Genomic DNA, 11805 nt, shown 5'->3' with positions numbered 1-11805 from the left:
ATTTTTTTTCTTAAGAGTTTTGTTTTACTTATTTTTGGCCGCGTTGGGTCTTCTTTGCTGTGTGCAGGCTTTCTCTAGTTGCAGTGAGCGGAGGCTACTCTTCGCTGCGGTGCACGGGCTTCTCATTGCGGTGGCTTCTCTTTACGGTGGAACACGGGCTCTAGGCGCACGGGCTCAGTAGTTGTGGCTCGCGGGCTGAGGAGTTATGGCTTGCGGGCTCAGTACTGGTGGCGCACGGGCTACGGTGCTCCGCGGCATGTGGGATCTTCCCGGACCAGGGCTCGAACCCGTGTCCTCTGCATCGGCAGGCGGATTCTTGACCACTGTGCCACCAGGGTAACCCAACAATGTGAATTCTTCATGTCACTCAACTGTACCCTTAAAATGGGCAAATTTCATGTAATGCAAATTTTATCACAATAAAAAAAGAGAGAAGGGAGGAGGGAGGGAGGGAGGGAGGGAGGGAGGGAGGCAGGAAGGAAGGAAAAGCAAGACGCAGACCCTCCAGGCGAGGTGTGGAAGCATGAGTTGGGAAGTTCAGAAGAAGCTTCCAGTGACACTGCACGATCCCGAGTTGGCTATTTTCTTCTCTGCATCTCGTCTACCGTGTACTTCCTACCCTCATAGAAAAATAACCTGTCTTGAACTGGAGATTTTCCCATTTAGGCTTTTGTACATGTGACATTTTTATTCAGGTAGTGAAATCTCTGGGACAACAGTGATACTACATTCTCAAAATTTTGGTAAGTAGACAAGAACTTCTTAATTGGAATCGAGGGGCAGGCTTTGGACAATCCATGGACTTTGTGAAACCCAAAGGTGCCCTTTTTGTGTGTGCGTGTGTGTGTGTCTGTCTGTAGACACCCGTTGAAGGGTTCGTGAGCACGAGTAGTTCTGTATGATTTTAGCTTCTCAAAATACCTCTTGGACGCAAAGGTGCCTGAGGGTAGCGGACGTGTGCTCCCCCACTACAGAATTCTGAACACAGTGCCAGTAAACACTGAGCAGAAGAGCTTTGCAAAATTCCATGTTTTAACGTAACTTTTTAATCCAGTGAGTCAATGTACCTGGGATATCTTTTTACATACTTACCTCACTCTTATAAGGCTGAACCGTTGCTGCTTCCCCTAAGTCTCCTTGTCCCTCTCCCCACTCTCCCACCAGCCCGTGGAAAAGGAATGGGAGGGAGGGGGAGAGTCCAGCAGGGAGAGGACAGCGCACCTGCTGGGAAGCGGTAAAGCGGGGTCTGGACACCTTGAGGGGAGTTTTGGAGGACGGGCAGAGGTTGGGTCAGTGGCAGGAGATACCATTTATCCCGATCTCTGGGACAAGTGCACACATAGGTCTGACAGTTACTTGTGATTTCCTTCAAACTGCTTGCCAGGTTGGAATGACGGATGATGACATCAGAGGCTTCCGACCTTCCTGATTGGAAGGACCAGACTCCGTGGTGCTCGGCAACAGTAGTAGACAATAGCATCTCGCCAGAGCTTCTCTCCACTGCCAGTTGCCCCACAGCTTGGAGAAGGGACGACCACTCGTGTTTAGCCCAAGTCCAGAACAAGAGTTGGGACAAAGCAGAGTCTAGGCTTCGAGGAAGGGAAGAGTTTGGGAGACATCATGGACAATCGTCCACCGAGTTCCCAGGCTGAGGACGAGACCTGCCAGCCCAGCTCCTCAGGGTACCCCCTGGAGGTGACTGTCTATGAAGAAAACCCAGGACCGTCAGGTGAAGGAGCTGGCACGAGAAGGAATTTCAAAGGCTTGACCGGTAAGGAGGAATGGGTACAGAGGTCGGGAAAGAGCCCCTGCGAAAGGTGCCTATGAAAGAAAGGAGACATTTGGAAAGCCAGGGATTGAGGGAGGAGAACACAGGAGCTGGGGACACGGAACACCTGGGGAGCAAGAAAGAGGGTTAGGAGACGAGATCTAAGGATGAGAGGAGGGAAGAGAGGAATCAAGGGGAGGGTTCTGTTTTTTTTTTTTTTTTTTTCCTGGTGGGAGAAATTATCTACCATGAGAAAGAGTTTCGAGGACAGGAAGCTGGCAAAATGACACAAGGAGTCAGGGGAGGGATCGGTAGATATGGACAGAGAAAGATGGAAAGATGACTTGGGGCAAGGTCAGCGGTCTGTGAGACTGGAAAGCACGGGGGTGCTTCAGGGGGGAGGCAGAGTCGGGGTGGGGTTGGGTGGTCACCAGTGGCTGAATTCCCAAGACGAGAGCGTCATACTGTAGTCTCTTCTCCTTCGTCAGCCCCCTGGGCCGGTTGCACCTCCCCACCTCAGCGCCCTGGCGGTAAGAGGAAGAGGTCAGTGGCATTCAGAGCGGAGGTGGAGGGCGACCCGGCCGCTGAGGCCCAGGACACCTGGGTCGTGGAGTGGCTGATTGGGCTCAAGATGAAGCTGAAGCGACAGCGGGTGTCTTCAGTGCTGCCTGAGCACCACGAGGTCTTCAACAGGATGCTCGGTAAGGACCCGCCCCCTCGCCCAGCACCCTCCAATGCTATACTTGAATAACAAAGAAACAAATCTTCCCATGACTACACTTTTCCAGTGGAAAACAATTCCCTGCTAGTTGGTGCGCTCTCCGTCCCTGGCGGACTGTCTACGGACAAAGGATACAGGGGACACGTAAATGATGCAGGATGAGGTTACATTTAGAAATGATACAGGGTTAGGTTTGTTGGGTTTCAACTGTACCCCTGAGACTCTAGCTCTTACTGGCCTTTTGAATCTTACTGGTGTGGGGCGGGCGGGGGCGGGGGGCTGACAGTCCATCTTCGCCCCAACGAGACTGTCAATTGAGAAACTGGCTGAGAGTAACTCGATGCCCTCTGCAGTGATACGTGAATGCACGATGAAGGGGCATCACTCCCTGTCACTCGGCCCCCTAGAAGGGGAGTCACCCCCTTTCCTCGTACAGTGAATGGTCTTCAATCCCCTCTTCCTGTCAGCTTCACCCTGGGCCACAACTTGGCATTTCCCCGGGGGTGGGGCGGTTCTCCCTCTTGGCTCTGCAATGCTCCCATGACAGCCCAGTTCCCACGGGCAACATCTGCCCTCTTTTCACAGAGGATCCCGTCGTTAAGAAATTCCTTGCCTGGGACAAAAGGCTGGAAGTATCTGACAAGGTAAACCACCCGCTGAGATGGATTCCAGCTCCAGCGCCTGTCCTGGGTGGGCGCACGGGGTGCTTTCTACACCCACGTTTCCACTCCCCTCCCAACCTGATGCCTTGTCCACACTTCCCTCCAGGGGCCTCGAGGTCCCCTCTTGGATCTGAGCCCCAGGTGAGCCCCTTTGGTGGCTGCTGCCAAGTCCCCTCTCCTCTCAGCTCCTGGGGACTCGCCTCGGCTCCGGTTCATCAAACACAATCCAGTGCCAGTGGCCCTAAGTCCACGCCCTCAAACCCACAGCCTCCCATCCTTGGAGCGTCGCCAACTCTGACCTTCTGTCCTCTCCCCTTCCCCAAATAATCAGGCTCACCCAACACGGGGGGTCTCCTCTCCAAGTGGCACCACCCATTCCTCGTCCCCTGCTCCCTTCTCCCTCCCACTCCTTCTCCTCTTCCAGGAGGTGACCTCTCTCCTACGCTTTTTTCCCTCTTTCCATCAGTATCTCCTGTCGATGGTGATAGCTTATTTTAGCCGGGCCGGGCTCTTCTCCTGGCAATTCCAGAGAATCCATTTCTTCATAGCTCTGTGAGTACCTTGCTCCATCCCTGCCATCAACATTCAACACCCTGGGAGGGCGGAGAGAGAGACGGGGGCGCTGACCTTTCATCTATTTTTTTAAACCCCTTTGTACTGTTTACTCTGGTGTGAAAATGACAGGATTACGGTACAGTGGTTTCTTTTCCAAACAAAGTTATGTTTTTTATACCATTCGTTGTCAAAACAAACTACCCTAATGTCAATTAAAACACTGAACGAAACAAAGCAAAACACAAAAGCTTCCTAAGAGGAGAGGAAGAAAGAACTGACACCATCCTGCCCCCGAGTAAACAGCCCTGAGACGTTTCCGGTTCCGATTTTCCAGTCTCGGGTCTTCCCACATCAGCACCAAGTGTGATTATCTTCCGTTTCTGCGTTCCCACGACACATGCCACAATCGGGGGGCCCTTATCACATAGCGCGGCTCTGGTGTAAAACGCTCCCCACTGACGTTTCTTCCAAGTCTCCCAAGCCAGTCGGCTCTATTTGCTTGAATATCCTCCCAAAACACAGGTCTGACCGCTTCACACAATTTCATCGGCTAATGCCGTGCCAAATCAGGGCCAGGGTTCTGGGTTGGAATTCAACTCTCTCTGCAATCTCCATCACACTGTTCTGACACTTCATTCCTGTGTTCCACCGCTCCTTCCAAATACCCTGCCCTCTAAGTTTCTATTGGGCTTTCTGTCCAGGTATCTTTCCCACACATTTATCTGAAGAAAATGACCCTATCCTTAAAGTGGGTTCAAACACCAAAACCTTCACGATGCCTGATCTCCCTAACTTCTGCATCCCGAGGCACTTGAGTTAAAATCGTATTATAATGTGATGCTTTGCATTATAGTCATTTCTTATCTCCCCCCTTCCCCTTCCCCAGTCCCATCAGACTGGACACAATGTGGAAGGCAGGTCTTGTCAAAATGTCAATGCATTCCCAAAACGCTCAGCACAATTCTTTTCATTTTGCAAATGTTCGTTATTGTGAGTCTTCGAGGTAATCAGTATTGCATGTGGCTATGAGATTAAATGTTCATTCATTCATTCATTCACTCATCTAATGAAACCTTATAACGTACACCCTACATGCCGCAGAATATGAGGTGATGGGAACAGAGATTCACAAAAGGCTGTTGAGTTCATGCATGAATACGAACCAAGCCCTAAATGTGTCATTTGGTAGGAGAGGGATGAATGCAGAAACAGATCAGATCAGGTCCTGCCCTCAGGAACTGTCCATGTACCTACAACATAGGCAGAGAGGTGTGTGCACATAAAACAAGTTGAAGGGAACGGGGTTTGGATTTTGTCCTCATCCTCAAGGTGTGAGAGGCACCCTTCCGAAGGTCCTGCCTGGCAGTGCCTCCTTGAAGACTGGGCGGCTCTCGGTGACGGTGACGGTGACACTGGGCAGGGCTGGGTGGGTCGCGTGAGGATGTTCAGCCTGCCTCTTTCCTGGGAAGCTGATCTCAAGCGGAGGCCCTTCCTGTCCTGATGACAGTGACCTGATGTCTTTCCCCAGCTATGTGGCCAGCGACATGGAAGAGGACAACCAGGCCCCCAAACAGGCCATCTTTTCGTTCCTCTATGGAAAGAACCGCTCCCAGCGTCCTTTGTTCCACAAACTGCGTTCCCAGTTCATCCGTTCCATGGGCTGGAAGACGAGGGTCACTCGGGAAGAGTGCGAGCAGGTGGGTGGGCTGTGGCGGTCTCGGGGAGGGGGAGGGCCGGAGAGGAGGGGGGGATCACGGGGAACTCGGTTTGGGACTTGGGGATGGACGAGAAAGAACCGGAGGCCGGGCAACGGGAGGCAGCGGCATCCTCATTGCCAGGGGCTGTTTTTCTTTCCAGATCCAGGCTTTTGATCCAGAGCTCTGGGTGTGGGGAAGAGATCGCGCCCTCTTGCCCCAGGGGCCCCAGGAGCACGCAGGCCTCAAGTCATCGGCCTGCGCAAAGGTAGGTCTGTGTGCGTGCGCAAAGGTGAGGGCAGAATGACGTGTTGTCTACTGAGGAAATCGGAGGAATCCCACTGCTGGACCCACATCACCTCTCACGCTGTGAAGGGGGCCAGCCGGGCACACAGCCACACGCCGACTCAGCGCCCAGCCACGGACTGACAGCCACACACACACACCAGCACCGCGGGGCCCGTGGGCGCCAGACCTCGGGGAAACCAGTTTGTCCCAGACGCATGGGTCTCACTGAAGTCATTTCACCCAAAGCAACTGGGTCCAAATAACAGCTTTGACGAGATGGTGATTTTCTTCCATATACTGTGTTTCCAGTTTCTCTTTTTCATTCATTTTTGGCCTTACATCCCTCAGGGATATGGGTTCTAGCATTTACCTACAACAAAGTAAATGTCTACCAAAAGGATATTACATACAACAGGCCACACGTTCAATAAGAAAAGATGAATTATGACCGGCTTTATTTTCATCCAAATTTACTTTCAAATTGCTTATGGCCAGATGACCTGGGACTCTTTATTTCCCCTGACTCACCACTTCTGGACCAATGATTCCTCTTGTACAATTCACCTTTTCCCCCTCAAGTTGACGGTCAAGGGGGTTTATCACAACGAGTGAAGGTTAAGGAATGCCATCTTCAGCATGGCTTATTACAATTGACACATTAGAGTGCTAGATGTGGGCAGAGGACTGAGCAAACATTTGGCTTAAATCTTGCAAACTAGCTGTCTTAGTCCATTCGACCTGCCCTACCTACTACAGACCGCGTGGCTCATAAACAACACTCCACAGTCTCTTCTACAAGGCCAATAACCTCATTCATGAGGGCTCTACCCCATGACCTAATAACCTCCCAAAGACCCCACCTCCTAATACCAGCACCTTAGCGGTTAAGATTTTAAGATTTCAACATAAGAATTTTGGGGGGACACAAACATTCAGCCCGTAACACTAACCAAGTTGAGGACTGAGTATTATTTAAACATTAGGATCCAGGGACTTCCCTGGTGGCAGAGTGGTTAAGAATCCTCCTGCCAACGCAGGGCACATGGGTTCAAGCCCTGGTCCGGGAAGACCCCACATGCCGCGGAGCAACTAAGCCCGTGCACCACAACTACTGCACCTGAGCTCTAGAGCCCACGAGCCACAACTACTGAGCCTGCATTCTAGAGCCCGCAAGCCACAACTACTCAGCCTGTGCGCCTAGAGCCCATGCTCCGCAACAAGAGAAGCCAACGTCATGAGAAGCAACGGAGAGTACTCCTCGCTCACCACAACTAGAGAGAGCCCACGCGCAGCAACCAAGACCCAATGCAGCCAAAAATAAAATAAAGGAAATAAGTAAATAAATGAAAAATTAATAATAAAATAGACATTAGGATGCAGGGTTAGCGTCAGGGTTAGGCATCGGCATCAGGTCTCCTGGTCCACGATGCTGACTTGTCAGTCATGTCTATAGTGTGGTGCCAAGTTCAGAACTGAAGTGGTGCCAGAGGACCAAGGTGAGTTGAGACTAAAGCAGCATTTCTCCAAATGCCAGCTCCCTGCGCAGAATCACCTGGGGTCTTCGCTATAACGCAGATTACTGGGCCTGACCTTAGCTGTATTCAGTAGTTTTTGGAGTCAGGGTCACCAGAGTCCAAGAATCACACTTGAAAACAATGAATGGCTCAGGACTGGGGTTCAGAATGGAGAATTTGAGATAAAACTGCAATCATAAAGGAGTCTCAATTCTCCTTAGAATTGACTAAGCATGTGAAAACCTTTATATCTGCACAGTTGCCACTTTGCAATCTGACATCCTCGCTCTTTCTCTTACTTCCAGATCACAGAGCCCAGGAGAGATGAGGATGTTCAACACGAGGGCACTCCAGACAGTGATGACAGCTGTGAGGAAGGAAGGGAGAAAGCCTCTTGTGCAGATAATCGCGAACAACCCAGCACCTTCTAGAATGAGCTGAGAAGAGTTTTCATATCATACTCCTAGGAGCGGGGCATGCTTCTAGGAGTCTGTGGCAGGACAATAAGAAAACAGGGTTTTCTCAGATTCCATCCTTTTGGAGTCACCACCCCAATTTTCAGATCATTTCATTCAAATCTCCCCTGAGGTCCCATTGGAGGTCCCATTTTTTATACACTTTTTCGCCCCGGTCTAGAAGCATTTGAAGGTGGAGTGTAGGGGCTCAGAATAGGAGAGAAAAAGTTTAAAATATATAATGAGAGCCATAGGGTCGTGACTGATGACTTAACTTTCACAGGCTTATTTTGAAAATGTCACCTATCAAATTATTGTATTTTTATATTTATATATTTATTTTAAATAGTTTTAAATATTTATTGTGAAATAGTCTTCATTTTGAAACACCTTGTTCCTACAAACTTTTCTGATGAGTATTACAGCTGTTGTATATTTACACATATATACAATTTTATTCATTTTCAAGAGAGATTTTTATTTTTATCTATTACATAATATACAATTTATATATTACATAATATTCCCGTTCTACTTATAGCTAGGTGGGTATTTCCTCCCAAATCTTGTAAGCATAAATTTTATTTTTTTAGTTCTCATTATTGAATTGTGGGAATTCAGTCGTAATTTTTTAACTTGTCTCCACATGTCTGTATGTTATTTTAGATTATTAAAGAGCACCGTGCAATGCAGCTTTTGGGAAAATACAATAAAGACGAAAGTCTTCCCACAGTCATGATGTGTGTGGTCATTACCAGTCGGCTTCGCCTCTTTGCTGTCCAACGAGGTGTTGCTTGATGGTGTTGTGATTATCCAACCACATTTCTTAACTCTGAAAAATAATCCTGAATTATTTTTCATGTAGAGAAAACTACAGAAGATGAGGCACATCTTGCATCATTCAGGACTCCAATACTGAGAGACAAGTGTTGGGTAAAAGGAAAGATAGCTTTATTGAGGAAGCCGGCAGTCCACGGGAGATGGTGGGCTCATGTCCCGAAGAACCAACTCTCCCCTCCTGAGGTTTTGCTTGAGGACTATACAGGGAAAAGAGAAAGGAGCTACATGTTGAAGAGAGGGTTACAGGGTGCGTGATCAGCTAACGGACATGCTTCTGATTGGTTGGTGGTGAGGTCACGGGGACTCAACATCATCAGCCTTCTGCTTCCAACTGGTCTGGGGTCTACGTGCTTGTGGGCAGCATGCAGTTACCTTGTTCCACCTGCTGGGGGTTTCAGTCTCTGCCAAGCAGTTCCAAGGACATGGCTCAGAATATTACCCGATAGCCCTTGAGGAGGAACTAAAGGTCCCTGACTGTGTTGAACGGCTAAAGTATGATTATTTTGTCTTTGCTGTTTTTCTGGCCACGCCACGCAGCTTGCAGGATCTTACTTCTCTGACCAGGGATCAAAAACAGGCCTCTACTAGTGGAGACGCAGAGTCCTAACCCCTGAAATGCCAGGGAATTCCTGACAGTACACTTAAAAAAAACAAAAACAAACAAACCAAAAGAAACACCGTTTTAAGAGAGCTTAACTTTCTCAGAAATGCAGAAATTTTGTTGTGCATTTACTTTCCTTTTTTTTTTTAATACATTTTTCAATATATTTATTTATTTTTGTCAGCGTTGGGTCTTCGTTGTTGCACGTGGGCTTTCTCTAGTTGGCGTGATCGGGGACGACTCTTCGTTGTGGTACATCAGCTTCTCAATACGGTGGCTTCTCTTGTTGCGGAGCATGGGCTCTAGGCACGTGGGTTCCAGTAGTTGTGGCTCGCGGCCTCTCGAGGTTTCTTTATTTTCTATTTTTTGCAAGTATTCATCAAATGTTTATGGCTTGAATGAATGACAAATAATTTCTTCCAACAATCTTCACACTGCTTAAACTATGACAATATTTAGCGTCTCAAATTTCGTATGACCTTACTCTCTCCGTGCTCTAGTTTCTAAAAGCATGTGGGATCTTCCCGGACCAGGGCTCGAACCCGTGTACCCTGCACTGGCAGGCGGATTCTTAACCACTGCACCGCCAGGGAAGTCCCTGTACATTTATTTTCAAAACATAATAAGGCCGGATGAATTCAGAACTAGGGGCAGAAAGCTCTTCCAGTGAGACACAGAAGCTCTGCTGTTTAGGCAGTTTTAGAGAACAGCTTTCCAACCACTTATTAAAGAGACCAACACTCCACTAGAAACAGTTATCATTTTACAGAGAGAAAACCAAACTCCCGCTTTGCATCAATATAATATTTGATACTCAGAGAACCAGAAGCTCTTTTTTGAAAACCTCTGGAATAAACATCAAAACTGAGCCGCCTTCAGCTCAGACAAATGAAATTCCCTTTCCACCCATCTCCTGCAACTTTCTATATTCACTGAGGTTGTGTCCTTCACTATCCTCTTTCTGGTGCTGGAACAATCAGTCATTTCACTTTAGGACCAAACTAGTTTTGTTCCTGTGAATAAACAAAACTACATCTCATTATCTTGCATACCCAGTTGTACCTCTCGGCTGCTGGAACCAAGCAGGACCATGCAGGGCCCTTCCATGTCCCCTGCCTCTTGTTTGTAAAACAGCTGCAGTCTCCCAGGCCTCCCCTGAGTCACAAAAGAACAGGTTCAAGCAGTTAATGATTAGGACAACAGCACTCACAGAATCTTTGGTTCCTCCCGAAGGACATAAGTAACAGTGTCAGAGACACACTCCTAACTTGTTTTGCAGATACTAAAACCACTCCAAGAGGAGAAAGCTAACTGTATGATCACCAGACTGGAGCTATGACGTAAGCTGCTCCACCTTGAGCAGACCTGAACCAATGGCTTACACAATTCCAGGAACTGGCCTCAAGGAAATGGGAACAAACCAACACTGGAGTTGAAGATTAACTGTGCCTGAAACAATCAACATGACACCGACCACACCACTGCAGGACCAATTTCAAGGTGATGGTCAGAGCTGACTGTGCTACTCTGCATGAAGCCCCCACCCGCACAGCCCAGAGACTTCCCGTCTTTTCCCTATCAACCCATTTTTCCCTCTAATTGGCAACTGGGAGATGGTTTTGGGGACACTAGTCCACCATCTTCCCAGGTTGCCAGCTTCCTGAATAAAGCATCTTTCTTCTTCCACCAACCCTTGTCTCTGGAACACTGACTTCTGAGTGATGAGCAGCTGAACCTGAGTTCTCTTCCAGCTGATAACATTACTATTGGTCAAATCTCATTCATATTATATTAATAATAACTTTGAACCAAAGTTACTTCCATTTCACAAAGAAACCTAGGAGTGAATAATTGACAACTGCCCATCACACATCAGCATTTTAGGCTAGGAGAGCTCATGAACACACATAACACAACTTTACATAGCCACAAACATCCCTTACACGACTTCTCCAAGTGGCAGAGACAAACACATTCATTAACACACCCACAGACACAGCCTCTAGGTAACAAATAAAAATATGCAACAAGAGCATAGAACTTGAGATTATGCTTAGTAATCAATGTTTTGGGTTTCTGTCTTGCTTAGAAATGACCTCGGTATCCAATGATTATCCAGTAAGTAACACAATTTAATATCAGTTCAAGGCTTTACGTAAACTAAAGATCTTGGAATTTATCGACAAGCTAACACAGTACAAAACACAGTTACTGTTGAAAGAAAGTTTGTCGGAATAATAATTAAATGCACTTAAACACAAATTTACATTTTTCACAGCCTTAAATACTAAGTAGAAGTAATGTTAGCTTATTTGATGGGCACACCTATATAAATTTAGGAAGAACACTCCCAAGTAGATTTTTTTAAATGTATGCCTAATACCGATAATTAAGATAGGAATAAATATTTATTAAACCAAAAATATTAAACTAGCTTCATTTGTCAAAGATTTACCTAAATTATGTAAACTTGAAGTCTTTCAATTTCTGAGTTGATTTTTGGCTGCACACAGAGGCTTGCTGGATCTTAGTTCCCTGACCAGGGACGGAACCCGGATCCTGGCACTGAAAGCACCGAGTCCTACCACTGGACGGCCAGGGAATTCCCTGACTTGATTTCTACAAGAATACTTTTCTAGCACATTTAACGTATGAGAAGTTCTCATTCCTTTCTCTCTGAGAATTTTAGGGATATATAATTTTTATA

At 47.5% G+C, this 11805-nt stretch overlaps 1 protein-coding gene across 1 annotated transcript in view; it reads left to right on the top strand.

The window, feature by feature from the left end:
• Window positions 1-1620: 1620 nt before the first annotated feature.
• LOC309972929 (speedy protein E4-like) overlaps window positions 1621-11805 on the top strand; it is a gene marked incomplete at both ends in the record, with an annotated part of 17320 nt that continues 7135 nt past the window's right edge. The window contains 7 exons of the mRNA XM_082856826.1: window positions 1621-1771; window positions 2257-2469; window positions 3075-3133; window positions 3618-3703; window positions 5235-5403; window positions 5564-5668; window positions 7508-7571. Of these exons, the coding sequence (XP_082712952.1) occupies window positions 1621-1771; window positions 2257-2469; window positions 3075-3133; window positions 3618-3703; window positions 5235-5403; window positions 5564-5668; window positions 7508-7571 (847 nt within the window). The remainder of the gene's footprint in view (window positions 1772-2256; window positions 2470-3074; window positions 3134-3617; window positions 3704-5234; window positions 5404-5563; window positions 5669-7507; window positions 7572-11805) is intronic.

Source organism: Leucopleurus acutus (genome assembly GCF_964270905.1).
Source record: "Leucopleurus acutus genome assembly, chromosome: 16".
Taxonomy (NCBI): domain Eukaryota; kingdom Metazoa; phylum Chordata; class Mammalia; order Artiodactyla; family Delphinidae; genus Leucopleurus; species Leucopleurus acutus.
Note: the sequence above shows the minus strand (reverse complement) of the source record. Positions and strands in the feature narration are given on the sequence as shown.